The sequence below is a fragment of the Rhinolophus sinicus genome, chromosome 14, assembly GCF_057876585.1.
Source record: "Rhinolophus sinicus isolate RSI-liver-muscle chromosome 14, RSI-T2T, whole genome shotgun sequence".
NCBI classification, from domain to species: domain Eukaryota; kingdom Metazoa; phylum Chordata; class Mammalia; order Chiroptera; family Rhinolophidae; genus Rhinolophus; species Rhinolophus sinicus.
Window position 1 is genome coordinate 95280129 of NC_142514.1, and position 25115 is coordinate 95305243.

At 37.6% G+C, this 25115-nt stretch overlaps 1 protein-coding gene across 5 annotated transcripts in view; it reads left to right on the plus strand.

Annotated features, from left to right (window-relative positions):
• EXOC2 (exocyst complex component 2) overlaps positions 1-25115 on the plus strand; it is a 247335-nt gene that overhangs the window by 65197 nt on the left and 157023 nt on the right. For 4 of the 5 annotated variants that reach the window (XM_019714889.2, XM_074335319.1, XM_088791404.1 and 1 more), the window contains exons 4-6: positions 6203-6329; positions 19466-19579; positions 21052-21176. In XM_019714889.2, the coding sequence (XP_019570448.2) occupies positions 6203-6329; positions 19466-19579; positions 21052-21176 (366 nt within the window). The remainder of the gene's footprint in view (positions 1-6202; positions 6330-19465; positions 19580-21051; positions 21177-25115) is intronic. The other variant, XM_088791406.1, reaches the window with a different exon arrangement.

Genomic DNA, 25115 nt, shown 5'->3' on the forward strand with positions numbered 1-25115 from the left:
GTTGTTGAATTTGGTGGCATATAGTCCTTCATAGTATTCTTGGATGATCCTTTGTATTTCTGTGGTGTCCGTGATAACTTCCCCTTTTACGTTTCTGATTTTGTTAATCAGTGTCTTCTCTCTTTTTATCTTAGTAAGTCTAGCCAAGGGTTTGTCAATTTTGTTAATCTTTTCAAAGAACCAGCTCTTTGTCACATTAATTTTTTCTATTGTCTTTTTGTTCTCTATTTCATTTAGTTCTGCTCTAATTTTTGTTATTTCCTTTCTTCTGCTGACCTTGGGTTTTACTTGTTCTTCTTTTTCTAGTTCTTTAAGGTGTAACATGAGGTTATTTATTTGGGAGTTTTCTTGTTTCTTGAGATAGGCCTGTAATGAGATAAATTTCCCTCTTAAACCTGCTTTCGCTGCATCCGAAAAATTTTGGTAGGATGTATTATCATTGTCATTTGTTTCTATGTATCTTTTGATCTCTCCTCTAATTTCTTCTTTGACCCAGTCCTTGTTTAAAAGTATGTTGTTTAATCTCCATGTATTTGTGTTTTTTCCCCGCTTTCTTTTTACAGTTGATATCCAATTTCAAAGCCTTGTGATCAGAGAATATGCATGGTATGATTTCAATCTTCTTAAATTTGTTGAGACTGATTTTATGTCCCAGTATATGGTCTATCCTTGAGAATGTTCCGTGTACACTAGAAAAGAATGTATAGTCTGATGTTTTAGGATGAAGTGCTCTATAAATGTCAATTATGTCCATTTCATCTAATGTGTCATTTAGGGCTACTATTTCGTTATTTATTTTCTGTTTGGATGATCTATCCATAGCTGTCAATGATGTATTTAAGTTCCCTGGTATAATTGTGTTTTGGTCAATTTCTCCCTTTAGTTCTGTTAGTAGTTGCTTGGTGTATTTCGGTGCTCCCTGATTGGGTGCATAAATATTAATGACTGTTATGTCTTCTTGTTGTACAGTCCCCTTCACCATTATGAAATGTCCATCTTTGTCTCTTGTTATGTTTTTCACCTTGAAGTCTGTTTCATCTGATATAATTATGGCTACACCTGATTTTCTCTGGGTACCATTTGCTTGGAGTGTCAATTTGCACCCTTTCATGTTGAGTCTATGCTTGTCCTTGTAGCTGAGATGTGTCTCTTGGAGACAGCATATGGTTGGGTTTAGTTTTTTGATCCAATCTGCTACTCTGTGCCTTTTTATTGGTGAGTTCAGTCCATTTACATTTAGGGTGATTATTGATATGTGAGGATTTCCTGTCATTCTATCCTTAGTTTTCTGGTAAGGCTGTGTCTCCATTGTTTCTTTGCCTTTTTGTTGTTGTCTATTATTTCTGTGTGGTGGTATTCTATGATGTTTCCCTCTGTTTCTTCTTTGATTTCAGTATATATTTCAGTTCTGGATTTATTTTGAGTGGTTACCCTTAAGTTTATGTAAAAGAAAGTTTGATATTTAGAATATTCCATTTTCTTCAGCACGCTTACTTTCTCCATTCCCATATTCCGGTTCAGGCCTTTACTCTCCTCCCTTTTGAGTTTTGGTTGCCACAAATTGTCCCTGTTGATGGTGGTCGAATAGCCTTCTTTAGTATTTCTTGTAAAGAAGGTGTGTATTAGAAAATTCCCTCAGCTTCTGTATGTCTGGAAAGGTCTTTATTCCTCCTTCATATCTAAAGGATATCTTTGCTGGATATATTATTCTTGGCTCATGATTTCTCTCTTTCAATAGTTTGAATAGTTGGTTCCACTCCCTCCTAGCTTGTAGAGTTTCTGCTGAAAAATCTGATGATAATCTAAGGGGCTTTCCTTTGTAAGTTACCGTCTTCTTTTCCCTGGCTGCCTTGAGGATTCTTTTCTTTGTCGTTGATTTTAGACAGCTTCAATACAATGTGCCTTGGAGAAGGCCTGTTGGGATTGAGGTAACTAGGTGTTCTATTTGCTTCTTGGATTCGAGGGTCCAGTTCTGTCCACAAATTTGGGAAGTTCTCATCGACAATTTGTTTGAATATACTCTCTGTTCCCTTCTCTCTTTCTTCTCGTTCTGGTATGCCCATTATTCTTATATTGCTCTTTCTGATGGAGTCATAAAGTTCTTGTAGAGTTCTTTCATTTCTTTTAAGTCTCAAGTCTCTTTCTTCTTCTATCTGTGTCATTTCCAGGTTTCTATCTTCGATGTCACTGATTCTTTCCTCCATCTGGTCAACTCTACTACGTAAGCTGGTTATTTCATTCTTAATTTCTTCTATTAAGTTCTTAATCTCCAGAAATTGTCTTTGGTTCTTTTTTAAAATTTCAATCTCTTTTCGTAAAATGCTCATGCTGTTGTTTGATTGAGTTTCTGAGTTCAATTTAACTGCCTATCTGTGTTTTCTTGTATCTCGTTGAGTTTTTTCAGAACTGCAATCTTGCATTCTCTGTCATTTAAGTCACATATTTCTGTATCTTTAAGTGCCTTCTCTGGAGATTGTTCACTTTCTTTCTGAGGTATCTTGTTGCCTTGGTTATTCATGGCGATTACTGGTTTACTATTTCTCTTCCTAGACATCTACAGGAGTGACTCCTGCAATAGGTTGATGGGAAGAGGTCGTTCCTTTGTTTTCCGGTACTTGTTGGTAGAATGTTTTATTATGTCTCCAACTGCAATTTATTTTTCTTCTCCCACACGGTAGTGCTATGTTTTCTCTGCACTATTCCTGCTTCTCACACAATGGGGGGATTCCCTGGGAGACGGGCTTCTCCTCTGTTAATAGTTCGTCTAGGTCACAGTGCGCAGTGTCCCGGTGGGTATGCCGAGAGCTTTTGATGTTCCAAAGGTCTTCCAGCTCCTGATTCAGATCCCGGTGTGTTTCAGCAGTTCTGTTTACTCCTGCATGGATCCGCCCATATAGGTGGGGCCAGGGGCAGGGTGAGTTGTGAGAGGTGGCCCTGAGCAGTGGCAGCGACCACCACCACAGCCTGTCCTGCTTCCACAGCTCCCTCCCCTTTGCCGGAACTAGTTGGGCTTTGAATTTGTGTCTGCTGTCCACAGTTCTCAAAAGAGCAAATTTTCTGTTGTTTTGATCTGACATTTCTACTGTTTCGCTTCTAGCACCGGGCAGGTGGGGGCGGGGCGAGCTCTGGGAGGGGAGGGAGGGGGCGGCTAGTCTCAGTGCCTAAGGCTCTGTTGTCTGCTCGGCAGTGAGGGCTTAAACCACCGTTTTCAGCCTTTTTCCCTCAGTGTTTTCTCCGAGGTCTCTGCCGTGAGCGTTGGGTTCAGCCGTGTTATATGCTGTCCCCTCAGCCCTGTGGAGCCCTGGCGGAGCCCTAGCAGTCCGAGTTCTTCCCTCTCCCGCAGCTGCAGTGGTTCCGGGAAGCAGCGAGCTCGGCGCACTGTGCTAGGTCTGCGTCCTGCGCCCGTGGGGCTCCGTCTCCGTGCACTTCTCCGTTTCCTCCTCCCCCCACTCGTGCGAATCTCCCACCTGTAGGTGATTTCAGTCGGTAGTGGGCCTCTTTGTCTTGCCTGTCTGCTGTGCAGGGAGTCCTTTGTGGAGTTTTTGTTGTTCGATTCTTTGTAAATTCCGGGGGAGCTTTACAGAGGCTCGTCTCACGCCGCCATTTTTCCGGAAATCTCTGAAGATTTTTTTATATTCTTTCCGAGTTCATTTGTTTTCTCCATTATTCATTGTGGTTATTCATTTTGCTTGATGGATTACTCTCTGCCTGGACATTGTGGGAATGAAAAGTATTTTGACAGTTCTCCGTTCAGCCCTTTGGTAAGTAGACTTCTTTTGTTTTCCAGTAGGTGGTGCTGACGTGCAGGTTTTTATTTTCTATTACCTGCACTGTCTGGTCTCCTAGGATCTTGGTCGAGCAGTGTTGCCAGCACCATGGAATGTGCCCTGTGTTCCTCTAGATGGTGGGCGTTCCATTTACTTCCCTGTCACCTCTGTCTTACAGCACCACTCCCCTGGATTGGAAGTGGCAGGCTGTGGGTCTTATGTATGTCCCCTGCACTACATTCCTGTAGCCAGGAGCTGCATGCCAAGCTGCTCCGTCTCAGTTGACCCAGCTTTCTCCACCAGGCTGCGGGGAGATGGGTGGGGAGGTTTTGGCAGGGAGGCTGGTTTGTGAGGCCACGGTTCTGCTCTTCCTCCTGTGTTTAGCTGCAATGAATACGGGCCACTTAGGCTGGAAAGTTTTTTTTGGTTTTCTGGCCCTTTCACTATCTGCCGAGTGAGGGTTTTACTAGGGGAGGACTACAGGGGCATAGGGTGGGCAGTTCCTCCCATCTGTAGAATCCTTTGTCCTGTGCTGGCGGGCTGTGGAGCAGTTCGACTTTTTGCACCACCTCTCTGCCCGTGACCCTGGCCCAAGCCTCAGTGTGTGTCAGCCTCCCAGGCACGTTTTCTGTCTCTGACCCTCCAGTGTGTCCGGTGGGGGTTGCATCCTGCCTGCCGTACACTGCTGTGGGGCCTAGTCGAGCATGGAACTACCACAGCTTCAGTCCCTGTCCTTCCTCTGCCTAACCCGTCTTCACTGTTAGCTGAGATTCAGTCACCTTCTGATCTCGGCATGTGATGTTTCAGACATGTGCCTGTGTTGAGCAGGGATCCCTTGTTGAATTATAGCTCTCCAACTTGTTGTAACTTCAAGTTATAACAAGGGGGGAGACCTGGCGGTCCTCTCCTGCTGGTATGCTGCTGCTGAACAATAATTTTCAGTCTTCTCATAGCTATTTCTGTGCATGGCTATCCCACTACTAAAGTGAGAATAATGTTGGATTCATCGTTGTAGTCTTGTAATGTCTTCTACACTGTTAGTACTTGATAAATATTTGTATAATGTAGGACTAGCAAAAGCATAAGTATACCCAGGCCGTAATTCTCTCGTATAGAAGAGTAAATAATTTTGCAAATTGTTTTTGTTTTCTCTCTTAGAGTGTAGACCTTTCCTGCAGCATTATCTTCGTTAAATTCCTAGATTTTTTATAAATAAAAATTTAAGGTATTTAAGGAAAAGTTGAAAATGTAATTTATGTATATATATACACACATTATCACTGTTTTATTTTAACGTCTTCAAAAACTGAATTGTGAAATTAAGGCTATTGCTTTCAGTTTTCTGGAGGATCTGAAATCATTTTGACAGACTCCAGCATCGTCTCATGTCATGTTTATGCTGCAGATAAAGAAAACTTATTTCAAAGTATTAATTTCATTCTACAACACCCCACCCAGGGCCTCCCTAGCACAGTGTAGGCTCAGTAAGTGCTTATCTTCCTGAACTCAGGAGTTCCTGGACTTGAGCATAATCTCTGACACAGCCTCCTCTTGTTGTATCCTGGCAGAAATGTGGGCGCTAACAAAGTTAGTGGGCTCACAGAAGGTCATACAGCCACAGGTTGCTGGGGGTCCAATACCTTCTTTCATGAATTGTTCCCAGCTCCCAGCTCTTAAACCCTCCTCTCTGCTCTGTGCACCTGTCCCATTTTCTGTTGCATCAGGCCCAGAGGTGGTATGTTCTATGTCAAGATGAATGACAAAGAGTCCAGTTACATAAAAGAGGGCACTGTTTTCAGAGATCATATTCTGTTCACAGGGTCCACCCAGTCATTTTCCTGAATCCTCATCAGTTCCATTATATAAGCTGTGCATTCCTTGGAAGGTGTTTGACTGATTTCTTTCTTTCTTTCTTTTTTTTAAAATTTATTGGGGTGACAATTGTTAGTAAAATAACATAGATTTCAGGTGTACAATTCTGTATTACATCATCTATAAATCCCATTGTGTGTTCACCACCCAGAGTCAGTTCTCCTTCCATCACCATATATTTGAGACTGATTTCTTTATATAAGGAATTGTTGGGTATTTTGTCTACTGTACCAAATTAATCGTACTGTTTTTTTTTGTAAAATACATTTGTTTTAGCAGAACTTTTTATCACAGGGTTAATTTGTCTCCTCTATTGAATAGTGTACAATTAAACCATGAACCAAGATGGATTATTTTTGTCTTTTTATAGATTTTTAGTGCTTTTAGTTAAGCCACCAGACATTTAAAAAAAAAATTCAGAGACTTTGTGTCCTTAAATCTCTTTAAAATTATCTTAGCATGCATTTTATATTCGGTCCTTAAAAAGTAAAGCAGTTTGCAAAACTTAGAAAGTGCCTGGGTGTGTCTCTATCTTATTAAGGTTATGCTCCTCATTTTGGTAGGTATTTTGGACCAGTCTGCTGTGTGGGTTGATGAAATTAATTATTATGACATGCGGACTGACAGGAATAAAGGAATTCCTCCCTTGTCCCTACGTCCTGCTAATCCGCTTGGCATTGAGATTGAAAAGTAAGTATCATCTTACCTTCAGTTTTCTTTATTTTCAGTTGCCAGAAAGTTTTACATACTCTGAGAGAAGAGGGTAAAACTTCAGAAACACGCAGAAGCACAATTTAAGACACCTCTGTGGTTGGGAGATTAGTGTTATTTCTGAAGGCTGCTCTGCTTTGCTGCCAGGGAATGTTCCCATTACTTAAATCTTTTGGCAAACACTACTTACCTCTTTAGTTTTTTAATTTACATTTTGTGAAGAGGAAAAGTATCTTGAAATTTTAATAACTAATACTTTTAAAAATTGAAGTATATTTGACCTATAATATATTAGTTTCAGGCGTACAACACAGTGATTCAACATCTATATACCTTATGAAATGGTCACTGTGACAAGTGAAATAACCTTCTGTCACTGTACAAAGGTATTATGATATTATTCTCTGTATTCCCTATGCTGTACATTACATCCCTGTGACTTCTTTATTTTGTAACTGGAAATTTATACCTCTTAATGCTCTTAACCTTTTTCGGCCATCACCTATTCCCCTCCCCTCTGGCAACCATCAGTTTTCCTTTGTATCTATGAGTCTGTCTCTGTTTTCTTTTGTTTTGCTTGTTTTGTCCTTCAGATACAGCATATAAGTGAAATCATACAGTATTTGTCTTTCTCTGTCTGACTTATTTCACTTAGCATAATACTCTCTAGTTCCATCCGTCTTGTCACAAGTGGCAAGATTCATTCTTTTTTATGGTTGAGTAATATCCCATTGTATCTATATACCATATTTTTAGTCATTTGTCAGTGGACACCTAGGTTGCTTCCGTATCTTGGCTATTATAGATAATGCTGCAGTGAACATGGGGTGCATATACTGTTTTTCATAGTGGCTGCACCCTTTTACCGTCCCCCAACTCTTGTTATTGGAATAACATACTTTTAATGACATGAGAATTAATGCATTATGTGGAGTTAGTAAGTTTAAATACTTAGATCGTACTTGAAATAAAAATAGGATTTTCCATGTGGTTGATATCATGGGAAAAAATTTAGAGTAATTAGGCCCAATGTAGTCTTCATTTTTTTAAAAAAACCCTGCCTATAATTCACACTTAATTCAGACTTATTTATGTTAGTAGAATTGTGGCAGGTAAATGCTATCTTTCAAGATGTCTTGAACCAAATCTAGAATTTTCTTAATCCCGAGGACAGTGTTTTAGTAACTTCTATAATTAGGACCTTGATCCTTACCTTTTACATAATCAATTCATTGAACACCTTAACTGTTTTATTTTCTGGTTTTAATGGTTCTGCTTATTAAGTTATATACTGGGTGTTCCTCTATAAACACTTTCTGAAGGTGACAAATTAGTTTGTTAACACTAACCATAGCTTTACTTTGGGTTTTTCTAGGAATGGAGAAAATTCTCACTGATCTATGTATTTAACTTTGAAGCGTACACTTGAAGACCATTAGTAATTCTAATAGCAGGCTTCTGTTTCACTTGCTAGGCTTTTCCCCTGGCTGAGAGGGAGGCGCAAGTGTTTGTCTTAGGAAGTTCTGTGTTGAAAAAGTCCTGGGGCTTAGCAGCTTTTAGTGAGCTTGGACTGTTCTAGGTTACATCTTTGACACTCTTTGTAGTATGGGTCATTCTGGAGCTATTAAGGATTTCAGGGCTTTATAAATTAAGAATTTAAGGACCAAGAAAGTCCAGAAAAGAATGGTAATTGCTCGGTATTTACTGGTGCATAGTTTCAAGCAGGAATAGACTTTGCAGTTGATTGTAAAGCTTTTAATAGCCTGTTTCAGTACTCTCAAAAGCCAGCTTCTTTCTAAGGTCTGCCACAAAAGAAGTAGAGAGTAGACGGCCCCTTTGTTCTTCATAAGGAAGAAACAGTTGTGTATGGGCCCAAGGAGCATATGAATGTTGTACGGATTTTGTGTGAGCGTTAGACTAAACTATCAGAGTTAGGGTTAAATTGGATGTTTACTATCATTAAATGGATTTCCTTAAATTCTCCTTTGCATATAGTCCATCCCCTATTTGATCTCTTTACCTTCTCATGTCCTCTCACCTTTTGTCTTTATTTTTCCTGTTACTGCTGCTACCCACAAAGGAGTGTGGCTTGAACTCTTCTCTAATAGCACTTTTTAAAAAATGTGTTTCAGGATAATCCTTTGATCACGTTGGTAACGGCAGCCAGAAATAATGGCACTAAAAGTGCTCGGCCTTTTGAAATTTTTCTTTTCTTTCTTCTCTGAGAGGTAGTCTGATTTTGTGTGGAGACAGACTCTCAGTCTGAATCACAGCCCTCCCACTCACTGGCAGTAGGCCTTTGAGTGCATTATTCTCCTTCTCTTTGCCGTAGTTTCCTCAGGTGCAAATGGAGTAGCCATGTCACAGATTGGTGTGAGGGTTCAGTGGTGAATAAGGCCTCAGAGCAGTGTCTCCTCACGGCAAGTGCTCAGTAAGTGGCAGTCATCAGTACTAGGGTCCTTGTCTCTTTTTATGGACATGCTGTTCATTGCTCTGTCACTTAGGAAAGGGATCTCTCTTTTAAGGACTATTAAGATTTCAGGATAATAAATTGTATTAAAATCTTTTTGTAATTTTAAATATTTATATTTCAGTTTCCATTGATATATAATGTTCAGTCTTGACGTGGCCTCCTCTTTAAATCCTTAGTTATTGGGGTTCTGTTCAGCTAATGTTCAGATGATTCTCGAAGTTAATTGTTCTATAATTTAGTTGTAATTTTAATGTCATGGGCTGTGGCAGGCACAGCGTTTACCTAGTCCTCTATCTTCTTTGCATTAAAATCTTAAAATAGTATTATGTACAGTAATTCAAGAAGAACGTAAGTGGTGATAAAATTAACAATACTTCTTTTGAGCTGTTACTTGAGTTTCAATAATTTATTCAGTCATGGGATAATTAAAGGATAGTTTTTTAGAAGGTAAAATCGTGACTCATAAAATGAACACATGTCAGTTTTTATTTAATTCATTAGTTAATTAGAAAACTAGTAAACTGTTAAAAGCAGTTCAAAGGGAATTCCAGAGGACAGACATGAATAGGCAATGAGAATGCTAAAAGATGCCTCTGCTGCATGGTAACCAGTTGTATCTTCACCTGACAAGTATTTCTATAGCCAGGGAGCCCTGGTCACCATCAGCCCTCCACAAGTTAACTTCTGTTTCTGTAACAGTTGCAAAATAGAGACAAAGAAAGATACCGATCCCTGTAGAATCAGAAAACACTGGGAAGACCCTCTAGACAATGAAAGGCCATCTAATAACCTTTTTGCCGATTTAAAGTCTTTACAAATTTTCCAGTTAAAAGAAAAGGACAAGAGATACGAGGAAGTAAGAAAGAGAAAGGTAGAAGAAAAGAGGTATAGAAACCAAGAGAAGAGAATGTTTGGGGCAGAAAAATACTTTTTCAGGTTTGTTTTAATATTTTTAAAGATACTGTCAGGAAAAATGCATTTATGTTATTGGACTTTCACCTCAAATAAAAAAAAGAAGAGAACAAGGAAGGACAAGCAGATGTTAAAATATTGGTGTGGGTTTTATTTCCCTAACTCATTATTTTTTAGATGACAGCTTTGGTTTCCATAAAGAATGGTATTACATTCAGATTAGAATCCCAAAGAGCATTTCTTTACTATCTGTCTTTTATTTCTGTTTATTAATGTCATTTGGGTGTTTCTTCTATAATTAAAAGGTAAAGAGGACCGATTTTTAATATTTTAAAAATGTCATCAGAGAGGCAATAACAAGGTTATACTTGCTTCTTGAAATACATTAATTGGGAAGGTTTGCAGAAGGATGACTGCTTGGTATAAAATACTCTACTGTGGACCTGAGGAATTATCAGACTAGAGTGGTGGGGCTGCCTTTGGAGACGAATCATCCCCAGCGAAATGGTTGTGTTTATGGAAAGTCTCTTCAGCTGACAGTCACACAGACAATGTGAAATAATGAGGGGTCCTGAAAGGTTGTGACCAGTTTAACCTGAATATGAAAAAGCAAGTGAGAATAACAGAATATAGTTTTCTTGGTACTCTTTGGTGTGAGTCAGAGTTTAATAAACATTTTATAAGTGTACCTAGTATGCATACTGTCGTCTTTTAGCCACAAGTTTAATAACTGGAATTTATGGGCCTCCTTCCACTGCTAAAGTCCTTCATATCCCCAAATTTTTAACTGATGTTTTGCACACATGGTGCCTCGATACTTGTAATAATGTTACTAATTGCTCAGAAAAAAATAACTTCACTTTGAACTGAGACTAGGATTTGCTTATAAAAAGTCTGTATTTCTGCTTATAGTGATTGTCACAACTATATGTGTTCTTTGCATAGCTTAAATTGTAGTGGAGATGAACTATTTAAACTGAAAAAGAAGGTAAAAACAGGTTCATATTATATAAAGCCTTCAGTGGGTTTTATATCTTAAAAATAATATTTGCGTAACATGAGAATATTTATAAGTAATATTTTTGGAGGTAGTACATATTTGAGAGTGAGGGCATAAAAATGGAGCTGTGCCTATGTTTTATATGATGTAAACTCTTGTGCAGTTAGTACGGGACGTCTGTCTAGAGTAGTTAATTGCTGCTCCACTAATACTTGCTTTATTTCCACATGGGTTTTGTGGGCAATGTAGGTTTGATTTTATTCTCATCAGTTTGGCTTTCCAATAGAAAGAAAAGTCACCAACTTTCCTGCTACATTTAGAAAACAAAGAAAGGTGGCAAAGTAGCTCTTAGTATGAGTGTAGGAGAGAAGAGCCTTGGATAAATTTACCATTTAGAAATTTCAAAAAAACACACACAACCAAAAACAAGTTAATAATGTTTAATACAGTGATGAAAACAATGGTGCTAAAAATTTAAAGCTAAAAGAATTGAGTATAATATACACATTCTCAAAGGAACTGTATAAACCACTTTTACTGGGTGAGTCTCCCGCGCCTTCATCTTTCCGTCTGCCGAATCAAGAAAACATGTTCTCTTCACGCAAACTGTATTGCAACTGCAGTCACGTCTCACTCTATGTGGGGTGGTTAGAATTTCTCTCAAAATGATTTTTGTTTTACTCACTCACGGGTCATTACTGCAGATTGTGCTCATACTTGAAAGTGAAGCTGATATGTTGAAAACATTCCTGTTAGTTTTATAGCTGACCACTCAATCCATATACCTGTATCTTCCCATGACATGGTGTAAACCTTTTGAGATTTAGATTTCAACCTGCTCTTACACTGCCATCTAATGGAAAGCATGTATTTTAGGGGTGGCAAGAGTTGTCAGCTACTGAAACTTATTTCCTGCAAAGATTTCATGAGTTTACATAGTAGAGTATGTGTTGCTTTCAGTCTCTGACTCCATGCCAGTAGATTTAAAGTGTAGATTTAATTTGAATTACTCAGACTGTACCTTGCTTTCGTTGACTTGTTAAGCCATCACTTGGTGTGTTAGAGCCCAAAATCCCGTTTTGTGAACATTTAAGTTCTTTCTAACTCCCCACTGCCGTAGTGCTTCCTTTCTCAATACTGTTATTTAGACCAGGAGCAGTTCCTGCATTCTGAACCCACTCTCCCTCCACTCTCCCCTAAATTTCTATCTTTCTAGATTTGTAGTTGTGGCTTAATGTCATTCCTACGATTCTTTGGTTCTTTATTTGACAATAGAAGCACTGAGTTCAAACCTTGACTGTTTCCATGCAATCTCCCTTAGGCTGTTTCCTCACTGTAATATGGGAATACATAATTCACTCTGTTGTTATGAGAATCAAATAAAATGATACTTATGACAATAGTTCTCAAATACCAAGAACTAAATATAAAGAATAAAAATAACAGCAAGTGACATTTATGAGCATTTGTTGTGTGTCAGAAACTGCTGAGCCTTCCGTATGCATTATCTACTTTCACCTTAAAATATTTCCAAGAGGAAGATACCTTGATCCTATTAGCTCATGAATAAGTAGAACCATGTAGAGGTTACATAAGTTCCCCAAAGTCATGCAGACAAATCCAGCAAACCTCCAGATTGAACCCAGAGCCTGTGTTCTTAACCGCTACTGACTACCCCTCCCTCCCATTGGAACTACTGCCATGAGTCGTTTGCTTTTGCTGTGAGTTCCCCAGAGAGCTGACTTCATTGCTCTTGGCATTGGCACTCTGTTTCTTACAGATCTTCTAGTTCACATTTATTTTGAGGTGTGTGTGCAAAATATCAGTATATTTAGGCATATATTAATATTTTGGGATAGAATATTGATTTAGGATGCCTTCAGCTGTAAGTAACAGAAAATGAAAATGAATTTTGGCTTAAACGTAAAGATTTATTTTCTCATAATATACAAAGTCCAGAGATGGTATTGGTTGAGTTAGTGGCTCAGTAATGTCACCAAGATGTAAGGAACCTGGGTTTTCTGTTCTGCCTTTTTCTTTTTTTAAATTTTTTTATTAGTTTCAGGTGTACAGAACAACGTAATAGACATTTATCATTTATATCCCTCACACAGTGATCACCCCACTGCCCCCCTCTACTACCCCTCTGACATCACATACAGCCGTTGCATTTCCACTGTCTCTATTCCTAATGCTGTACTCTGCTTCCTGTAACTATATATGTATATAAAATTGTAGCTGACATTCGTTATTGTTCAGCTTCAGCTTCAGGTGTACACTGCAGTGATCAGGCATCTATATCATCCCTGAGGCGGTCTCCCTAATGAGACAAGTGTCCATTGGATACCCTACCAAATCTTTACAACATTATTGATTACATTCCCCAAATTAACTTTCGTTTCCCTGTGGCAATCTTGTGGTTACTGACTGTGCTTTCTAATCCCCTCACCTTCCCCCTTATTCCCACCCTTTCTCCCATCTAGCCACCCTCAGTTTTCCCTTCTGTCTCTGAGATGGTTTCTGATTAGTTCATTTATTTATTCTTTTCTTTAGATTCCACATATAAGTGAGATCATATGGTATTTGTCTTTCTCTGTCTGACTTATTTCACTTAGCATAATGTCTCTAGGTCCATCCATATTGTTGCAAATGATGAGATTTCATTCTTCTTTATGGCTGCGTAATACTCCAATGTACCACAATTTCTTAATCCAGTCGTCTACCGATGGGCATTTCGGTTGTTTCCATGTCTTGGCTATTGTGTATAGCGCTGCAATAAACATTGGGGTGCATACATTTTTTCAAATTAGAATTTTGGATTTCTCCGGATAGATACCTAGGAGTGGAATTGCTGGGTCATAAGATAGTTCCATTTTCAGTTTTTTGAGATACCTCCGTACTGATTGCCATAGTGGCTGCACCAGTCTGCAATCCCACCAACAGTGCACAAGCGTTCCCTTTTCTCCACATCCGCGCCAGCACTTGTTGTTTGTTGATTGATTGCTGATTTCCATTCTGACTGGGATGAGGTGATATCTCATTGTGGTTTTTATTTGCATTTCTCTAATGATTAGTGAGTTTGAGCATTTTTCATGTCTGTTTGCCATCTGTATGTCCTTTTTAGAAAAATGTCTCTTCATGTCCTCGCCCGTTTTTTAATTGGGTTATTTGTTGTTTTTGGAGTTGAGTGTTCTGCCATTCTTAGCATAACACTAATTTCCTTCATAATGGTAATATGGCTTTAGCAATTTCTAATTAAAACAATAATACACAATAAATAATAAAACAAAATGTCTGGAGGCAGGAAGATGCTCTTTGTTCTCCTTAAAAGTTTGGAGACTAAGGTATATAAATGTCTAATCACTATGTTGTATACCTTAAACTAGCATAATGTATGTCTACTGTAATTGAAAAATAAATTTAAGAAAAATAAACTTCACTTTAAAAATAAAAAAAATAAAATTGATCAGTGGGGGATAAAAGAAGTATGGAGTCTTTTCCCAGAAATGCTCCAGTAGATCTTTTCTCAGACATTATTGGTGGAAACAAGATCACTCAGTAAATAGTAAAGGGGATATGAGAACATGATTGTCTTAGGGGGATTGGCATTTATTCAGGGAAGGTACCAACACCAGGCTCTGTGAGATTGTTTTGTCTGAGGGTGAAGAGTGCCTCTTGATTCACTAGTCAACAGTGGACTTAATTGTGTGATTTGGGGGAAATTATTTGACATCTCTGTATTAGAATTTCGTCATCTTTAATATAATTTCTGTCTTGTAATAAGTTTGATTCCTAGTGTAAGTATTAATAATCTTCAATTTAAATGTGTAGAGTAAGATTGAAAAGAGCTTAATGTCTTCAATAAGAAATTACTGTAAAATAAACTCAGTGTTCGGGGTGGTTATGAGAGTTTGGGAGCTAAAAGATAGTATTTTGACCAGAATAATTGAATACTTTTCAAAATCTGCTTGACCCACTTAGGTGCCAGAAGGAGCTACACGTATGAGAAATAATAGCTCATGGGAAATGAGGTGCCTGTCGGTGGGTTCCTGCCCCAGTCTGGGTGTGGAGCTGTGGTGGAGCAGGCAGCCTGCCTGAGGCCCACAGCGCCGCCTCACTTCTCACACCACTGCCAAAGCTCAGTCTCAGGCTCTTCCACCCTCGGCCTGCTGATGGCGTGGTCCGTCCCTGAGGGAGAGCTTGTGGCAGCCTGGCGATCCCCCATGTGTGTCTCTTTAGTGCAGGAAGCCTCTAGTGCTCTAGCTGTGGCCCCAGCTGTGTGCTGGACTGTGCCTAGGCCCACATCTGCCCCCTCCTGAGGAGGGAGGCAGGGGAGACTCTCAGATAGGAGTTTCTTAACAGCTTATCTCCTAGAGCCCTCACTAGACTTCGGGCCTTTATCTTGTGATAAAACAGATCTATTTATATTTGTAAAAACAACTGTTTAGGTTTAATGAGATGAGATGTTACTAAGGTTTAAGAATCAGATGAGTTTTAAATATGTGAAGTTCTAGATAGCTGCAGGTTTACCTCTTTCAGTATCACCTATTTAAACATTTTTACTGTTTAGGATGTAACCTTTTTGTATGTGCCATGTATATCGAGTTTTTCTTGTTTTACATTTTTTTCGGCTTTATTGAGGGATAATTGACAAGTTTGTAAGATATTTAAAGTATCCATCTTGGTGATTTGATATACATTGTGAAAGGATTCCAGCTATCTACTTAACTAACACATCTATCACCTCAGATATTTATTTATTTATTTATTTATTTATTTATTTATTTATTTATTTATTTTAGTGAGAACATTTAAGTTCTGCTCTCAGCAAATTTCAATTATATAATATGCCATTATCAACTATAGTCACAATGTTTTACGTTAGATCCTTGGAGAATTTATTCATCTTACAGTTAAAAGTTTCTACCCTTTTACCAACCTCTTCCTATTTTCCCCATGCTCTAGCTTCCCGCAACCACTTTTCTACTCTGTTCTTATGAGTTGTTTTTTTTTTTTAACAGTCCACTTATTTTTGCATATCTGACAAGGGTTAATATCCAGAATATATAAAGAACACATATAACTCAAGAGCAAAAAACAAAAAGATAATTAGTTTGAAAAATGGTTAGAAAAGCTGAATAGACATTTTTCCAAAGAAGCATACAAACGGCCAGCAGGTGCATGAAAAAGTGGTTGAAAATCACTGATCATCAGGGAAATGCAAATCAATACCACTCTGACATATCACGTCACACCCGTCAGAATGGCTATTATCAAAAAGGCAAGAGAACAAGTGTTGGTGAGGATGTGGAAAAAAGGGAACCCTTTGTACTATTGGTGGAAATGTAAACGGGTGCAGCCACTGTGGAAAACAGTATGGAGGTTCCTCAAAAAATCAAAATAGAACTACCATATGACCCCGCAATTCCACTTCTAGATATATATTCGAAGCAAATGAAAACACTAACTTAAAAAGGTATATGCTTCTCATGTTCATTGCAGCATAATTTACAATAGCCAACATGTGGAAACAACTATCAATCGATGGATGAATGGATAAAGAAATTATGGTATACACACATACAATGGAATGTTACTCAGCCATGAGAAGGAAGGAAATTCTGTCATTTGCAGCAACATGGATGGCCCTTGATCTCCACCGTGTTTCCCCAAAAATAAGCCCTAGCTGGACAATCAGCTCTAATGTGTCTTTTGAAGCACAAATTAAAATAAGACCCGGTCTTACATTATACAAGACCGGGTCTTATAGTAAAATAAGACCGTATCTTATATTAATTTTTGCTCCAAAAGACGCATTAGAACTGATTGTCCGGCTAGGTCTTACTTTCTGGGGAAACACGGTATGCTAGACAGAGAAAGACAAATACAGTTTTTACTGTTTTTAACTACATATGTTGAGCATGACTTAACTGTCAGGCCTGTGGGGGCTGTGTAGTGTTAGCCATTTCACCATGGCATGCAACTGCTATATTTTTGAGTTTTTTGTGCCTGTAGTTTATACTTTTTTTGCTTTACTTGCTATAATTTGATCATAGGTCTTTTTTTGATACTATCATTCTTAACTCTAGCAACCCCTCTTCACAATTCTGCTTTGATATGGATAGGGAACCATCCAACCAAAATAAAACTACAGGGCTTGAGTGTAGGATAAAGAGGCTCAGGTTGGCTTCTCAGAGTTCCTTTCTGCTGCTGTTTTGTCAGCTGTGTCTTTAATCTTTGCATTTGGAACTCTTCCTGTTAGATGAGGATTTCATGTATTTGAATGATGTGTAAAGACTGTTAGTAGGGATTTAGTTGATGTTAAGTGATTCTGTAGTAATTTTTAATTCTGTTGAGATTATTTAACTTTCTGGGCAAGCGAATTGTTAGGATTCTATAGAACTCCAGTTTAAGTATCGTACTGAAGTAAGGTTGACAAAAAAGTCATAGACGTGCCACCATGCATATCTCCCTCACACAGAGGACAGACCACGTTAATTAAATATGCCATACTTTCCAGTTTAGATGAAGCTGCGTGATTCTTGAAACATCACTCTAGACAGATACTGCTTGCTAGTTAAGATGGAAGTATGGGATACAGCTTGTGTGTGTCAGAGGGGAGAGTCTCCAGTTACTTAGCTAGGGCTCAGCTTAAGTCTCTGCTCAGTCGTTATATTCTCCAAAAGTTGTAACTTGGAACTATGATGTACAAATAAATAAAATGAGAAAAACTGCCAAAGGTGACAGGGTTTCATTACTAAGTAAAGTATCAAACCAGCATGAAGAATCCAAACCAAAATAAACTTCTAGACCCTGTCTAGTGAAGTGACCAATGAGCTTATGCAACACACACACACACACACACACACACACACACACACACACACACACACACGTGTCTCTCTCTCTTTCGGTTTTAGACTGTCGTCTTTTAACTTTTTAAGCCAGGGAAGAAAGATGTAAGGTTGGCTTAGTCTCTGAGTTACTCAAATGAGGTGATGTCGGCTTGATGTCCATGATTCTCCTGAAGTCTCGTCTCATCTTCTTGTGTTGTACTACAGTGTTAAGCAGGGCTTTATTTCCCTCTAACTAAAAAAGAAAACTTCATCGTTTGTGGGACTTTTTCTCACTTGACTGAAGTCCTGACACAGTAAATGTTGGATTCTAGATTAAAGTGCAGGGTTTACAGAAGAAATCCCAGGGAACCAGTTTTGTTGCTTACATGCCGTACACTTTTAGGGAATATGCAGGGATAAAGGAGCCAGTAGAGAAGGGGGAGATTTGTAAGATAATTCTGGAGACTTGTGTTAGGCTGCAATGACAGGGCAGATGGAGACTGTGTGTTTCCCTTCACCCATGCCTGCTGAGTGGGATGTCCCCGCGCCCAGGGGAAAGTGTTCCTTGCAGCCGCGAGACAGAGGCCCTGGCACCAAGAGTGCTGGGACAGTGCACGTGCATAGCCAATGAGTCTGCTTTGGGACCAGATGAGCACCTCTCCGGAGAGAGTGGGCTCCAGGCTCTTGTGAACTTGCGCCTAAGGGGGACTAGTCCCCTGCAAGTGGAGGGGCTCACCCAGGTAGTACCTTCGGGTGATTTGGTCTAGGGTGCGTGATTTCTGAATTGAGGCTGTGTTTGCAATAACGTGGTATCCAGACTCTCTTAGATAAGAGTGAGTTGAAGTCATCAGACCTGCCCATGCTTTCTTTGAGGATGTGGGTAATTTCGCTCATTGAATACATTTTTGAGAGACACTGGACTATAAAATAATCTTGTGTTCATACCCTGTGAGTTGGGCTTATGCAGTATATAGGGGTGAGAAAGACATTTCAGTCAGGCACAGCAAGATCAGAGGAACGAAGTAAAAACGAACACCATGTGTGCAGGCAAGTATAGTCTCTTTGAAGTTGCTGAAGCTTCAGGTTTGAAGATTAGAGTGGCAGAAGTGAGTCCTGAGAGATAAGGAGGTTTGGGTTATGGAGAGACTTGACAGTAGAACTTGGCCTTCATTGCACACAGATGAAGCATGCCATATAGTCAGGGATGCTAGCTCATACACCCTTGGTGCACACGTCTGCACTTGTTACTTGTGCTCTCAGAGACAACTTCCTGACCTCCAGCATAGAGTTTGACCTATCGTACATATTTAATCAGTATTTGAACAAATCAAAAAGGTGACCTTAAAAATGTAGGCCAGAAAGTGAGCTGTAGATAATGTATTGCTTGTTATAAGATTTTCTTAAAACTACTTCAGACATGGGCATGTAAATATGAGTATTATATAGTTAGATATAATTTTATCAGTTAGTATTATCATTAGGTATTAGTATGCCTTAAAATAGCTTTCACATAGGTGTTTAACAAAAATCATTTCAACAAACTGATTTAATATGTTCAGATTTCATTGTATCCAAATTTTGATTTTTATCCATTGAGTAGGGAATGATTTCATATTTGGATAGATTTCATTAGCCTCTTTAAATCTTATATTCTTTTATTGATGTAATTTCTATATTTTAGCTAACTTCCTATCTTCTATATGATCAAAATTGATATAAGAAATCAGCTGGAGTGTAGGAAATATATTTCGTATACACATACAGACATAGCCTCCATAATGTATGATATAATTGTAACAGTTTGTGTTTGTGTTTATTATACTAGGTACTCCTGGACGTATTACATCTTTGTAGTAATAGCACTTGATACATTTAAACCCTTTTTCTCCCTCAGAAGTAAATTTCCCCAAAAGAACTTGGAGATGCTGTTCCCTGGAATGAGTGCTGACTTCACAAGTGAGAATTTTTCAGCTGCCTGGTATCTCATAGAGAACCACTCAACCACCAGGTTAGTGATGTTGGGCTGTTGACTGTGAATGGTTTCACTCGGATGCAGCTAATAGGATTATGCAGTCATGTGGGTTTTAGGTCTAGCTTTGCCACTTCGGAGCCCTTTCACTGTGGGTAAACTCCTGAACATCTCAGGGTATCTGTTTCCTTATTTGTAAGGTGGGACCGTTAATTACAGGACCCTTATTTCCTACGATCATGCTATTTCTATATTTCATTATTTGTGCAACCCATTAAAACTTTGTGGACTCTCAGCTGGGTACTTAAACTAGTGTCTGAATGTGACCTTTCCTTACACAAATAACAAAACTTTCAAATCCTGATGTAAAATAGGGAACACACACCTCCTTCCCTGATTAGTTGGTTTATCATTTTGCAAAGAGTTGGTTTAAAATTAGGCAAAAAGAGTTGGTTTAAAATTAGGTAGACCCTTGTCTATTAAAGGGCTCCTTTTTGTCTGTTAATTACATTTTACCCATTCTCGCTAACAGATAAGGTTTGTAACTTTTTTCAAGCCTGATTTAAGTTTTATGCAAGCATTTGAATAAATGGCTTATTGCATAAAGTTTATATTCTTGAAAAGTCAACGTGTTCAAATACACCTTAGGAGAAATTCTTCACCTATTAAAATGAAAACCATTAGTAGAAAACATGAGGAAAAGCTGGTGTGTACATAGAGTACATTTGATTTGGCCTGATGAATTTTTAAAGCAAATGTCTGAAATCTTTCGTTATAGAAGGTGGTTCTGATTTTACATTATGGATATGCTTTTTCGATGATTGTAAGTCAGCATTGATCTCTATTCTGTGTAGGGTTATTGTGCACTCAATATGTTCAAAGTTTTATAGCCAGACATTCTGAACTCAAATGGAAATAAAACTACTGAAGTACAGAGAACTGCCTATTTTTTCTCTGCTTGAGACATAGAGATGAAATATTGGGATCTCTTTAGTTATTTAAATTGTGAATTGACTCCCCTTCCCCAGGTTTTCTGTAATTTTGCTGTTGATGATGGGACTGGGTGTTGATGTGGTGAAGGGTGACAGTATGAATACAGAAATGAATGTATAGAGAAGGTCCTGCCTTAGGTAGCATCCACTGCATGATCTAGGTCTTTCTACCAGGGAGATGAGGCTCAGAACGCCTTACCTGGCAAATATATGTATGATATACTTGTATATTGGTTATAAAAAAATCGACATGTATATTTGCCTCATAGGGGTCTGGCATATTTGAAATGACCATTTGAAGGTGGCCAATCTCTTTTCTAGCTGCTGTAATTTTGGCATTCATAATAAAAGGTTTAGTCCTAGGTAAGAATGTGAAAACTTTATTTTCATCTGGTTACACATTATGTCAGTCTGTGTCTTTTGTAATATAGGCTTCAGTATTTTACACTTAATGCATTGTCTTACTTCATTTTTGCTTGTCAGCAGACTTAAACTTTTGGTTTCTTTATTTCATTTTAGTTTTGAACAGCTCAAAATGGCAGTCACCCATCTGAAGAGACAGGCTAACAAGAAGAGTGAGGGCAGCCTGGCATATGTGAAAGGGGGTCTTAGTACTTTCTTTGAAGCCCAGGATGCTCTTTCAGGTAAGGTGACCCCTCCGAGCCATCTGCTGGGGCTTCCACAACAGAAACCCGACACTGTGTTTGCAGAGTGTTTACAGGGTGTGACATTCGGTCTGTATTTATAGAAGTTGAGATCTAAAATGTGCTATAAATATTTGTTGCATAGACTCTCTTTGAAGGCCTGGTACTTTAAATATTTGTCTCTGAGGCTTTTGTAGACCCATCGTACATGTGTGAAATAGGAGACTACTTTGCCTCTCCACGATGCCCAGTCTCTAAGGCCCATAAGAAATTAAATCCCAATGGGTAAAATTCTAGAATGTAAAAAATTCTTTTGCAGCCATCAATATCTTACACATGTTACTAATTCTATAAATGTGACGCATTGTGTGTTTGGTTTGGAAAGGACTGATGATATAATATCATTTTTTTAGCCATTGCCCTAGCAGTCCCACACAGTACTTAACTGTCTACCATCCATCCATGTCGTCATCTGTATATGCAAGGGAAACTGCATGAAATAGAAAAAACATAGCTTTAGACATTTCAGGGAAAGATGTTAGGTTTTATTCTTTTTCCCTAAAACTAAAGAAATCTAGTTATTGTTTATCTAGTAAAAAGTAGAGTATATTAATAAAGCCCAATTCTTTTTAAAAATGAAGAGACCTATAACTAAGTACTTTATAGCTAAGTACCAAGTGTGGACAAGGAGGCCACACTTTCTTACATTCAGAAAGACTAAATTTTTAAACTAATTTGTATTCTTAAAGTACAGACATTTTTTTTTATTGTTTTTAAAACCTCTCTCTTTCTGAGCCAAATATGCATAGTTGACTTCTGACAATGAAATGTACATCTGATATAGCTCTTTCCTGGTAGGTAGAAGTTAGGTTTTTCCAGGAGTAAATGTGAATGCCTAGGACACAACAGAGAAGCTGGTCTTCTTTGATGAATACTTTGTGCCCCATGGTTTTTGATTGTGTGCTTTTCTTTCTTTGTACTCATTGAGGTTCTGAGTTATCAATATTACTACGTCAACAAACCTGAGTGTATATCTACTTGATAGTGTTATCAAGTAGAATTAAGTTATTAACATGCTTAGTAACTATCGAGTGATAATTTGGCATATATGATTAGCAATTCTCACAGATTATTGCAATTACAATTATTTCACTTAGCAGAAATATGTTTGACTTTTATCTCCACTTTTTTTTAACATATATATATTTGTATATACACGTATATTTGCATTTGTTTGCTTATAGTTTTATAAATGGCTTCCCCTTGGCAGATTTCAAGTTTTATTTTGTGCATTAAATTTATGTAGTCTCATTTGTTAGACATTTACCCTAGAAGTGCATTGGTAATTTAAAAGTTTAACAAAAATAATGCTGACCAAATACTAATGAACAACTATCGCATATAGAAAATTATTTTAATAGTACATTTGAAAATTATTTAGACACACATGTATCTAGCTTTTCTATTTTTTGATATAAATAAAATGCATATTACAAAAAATATTAAACAGATGAATAATATGCAAGAACTACTATAATCCCATTGTAGAGATAATCACATTAACATTTTGATTTATTTCCTTTTCATCTTTTTTTTCCTTAGCTGATATGAGTACATGTTATAAAATTGGAATTATACATACAGTTTTATATGCCAGAAACCTTTATTCTTTAGATTGCTCCTCTGAGTAATTCTTTTAATATACGATAGCATTTGATTTATTGGTAGCCTTTTAGAAGTTTTTCTGACTATAGTCTTAATTGAAATTGATCTGTAATTTTTAAAAATGCCTTTTGGGTGAGGTGTTTATGTTATATGGAATCATATGAATATGTATTCGTATACGTGTGTGCTATGAAATGGGTTATGTAGATTAAGAATTATATGTTGGAAATTTAAAAGAGCTAATATATTGAGAGACGTAATAAATTGCTCAAGTAACTTGTTTTACTTTTTTATTATGATAAATTTCAAACATGCTAAAAGTAGTGAGAATATTACAGTTACCCCCATATATCTATCACTTAGATTTAACAGTTATTAATGTTTTTCCATATTTGCTTCTTTGGTGTTTTTGAAGTTGTTGGGTTTGTTTGTGTTTTGCTGATCTCAAGCAATGAATCTCAAGCAGCATGACGTTTCTGTCCTATGTAGTATGGTGTGAGGTCCCCCAAATAAGGACATTTACCTACGTAATCACAATAGTATTCTCACAGCTGACAAAAGTTTCATTAATTCTTTAATATCATCTAATTCCCAGTTCATATTCAGATTTCCCCAATTACCCTCCAGTTTTCCTTTTTATACTTGGTTTGTCCAAATCAAGATCCAAATAAGATCCAGGTATTTCATTTGTTGTTTTAAGTTTCTTAAGCTCTTTTAAACTAAAACAATCCCCTCACCTATCTTACCCTTTTTTTTTTCATGCTAATAATTTATTGAAGAAACAAGACTATTTATCATGTAGCATAGCCCATACTCTGGATTTGACTAATTACTTTCTCATGGTGTCGTTTAACTTATTTTACTCTCCACTTTATTGTTTGGGTTTATCTAATTGGACATTAGATAAGATTCAATTTCAACATTTTTTGGCCACATGTGGGTTCTGTGTGCTTCCTATTTTATCACATCAGGAGGCCATTCCTGTTTGCTTGTTCCTCCTGTAGAGACACTGTGATGCCTCAGTGAATTCAGGTGGGGTGGGTACTGGCAGGTGTGTGTGTGTGTGTGTGTGTGTGTGTGTGTGTGTGTGTTTGAAATTTCTACTTTCAGTGTTTTGTTTATTTTGGTTTGTTTTGCCCCTGAAATTTTCTCTTAAATCAAGGTTTTCATGTTTTTTAGCATTGCATTGTAAGTTTTAAATCATTTAAAATTTATGTTCTAGGCCCTTTTCATTATCAATTCAGTGTGCTAGTGTCTTCTATTTTCTTTATTTACATTGGTTCTTTAGTGATGCCACTTTTGTGTTTTCAAAATTTGTAATTTTAATTTTCCTTAGATCTAGTAGTTTGTAGTGGACTTTTGTTTTTTAAAGTTAGTTTTAGTCTTACAGTATTATGAAAGCCAGTGTGTGTCTTAATATATGTCAATTTTCTGTTATTATGCCAAAGATAAAAATGGGGGTTGGGGCAAGTTCTCTTCAGGGCACACTGTTTGATATGTTATCAATGCCTGATTAATTACATTATTTAAATCTAGGTTATTTATAATAAACATGTCAGACATATCTTCCTGCTTAATTTTGATTCTGCCAGTTTTTCTCTGTATGAAAAGCATGTTTACTTTGTAACTTTGTTGGTATTAATATTATATTAGAATGTAATAATATTAACTGCAAAATTAGTGGCAATTCCTAAGACCTCCTGCAGGTTTGATAGTTTGCTGAAAGGACTCACAGAACTCACTAAAAGTTGTTTTACTCACAGTTGTGGTTTACTACTTGGAAAAGAGAGATTAAAATCAGCCCTGGGGAAAGACTCATGGGGAAGGGTCCAGGAAAGTACCATGCATGGAGCATCCAGTTGCCTTTTCTTTTTCTTTTTTCTTTTTTTATTAGTTTCAGGTGTACCAAACAACCTAATGATTAGACATTTACAGCTGTCGCTAAGTGATAATCCCCCAAGTTTACTAACCCTCTGACATCATATATAATTGTTATAATACCATTGACTGTATTCCCTATGCTGTACTTTACATCCCATGACTATATAGTTGACATTCCGTATTATTTTATATAAGTTTCAAGTGTATAGCACAGTGGTTAGGCATTTATATAATCTATGAAGTGATCCCCCTTAAGTCCAGTGCCCATCTGATACCGTAAATAATCTGTACAACATATTGATTATATTCCCCATACTGTATTTCACATCCTCATGACTATTTTGTGACTACCAATTTGTACTATCTAATCCTTTCACTTTTCTTACCCATCCC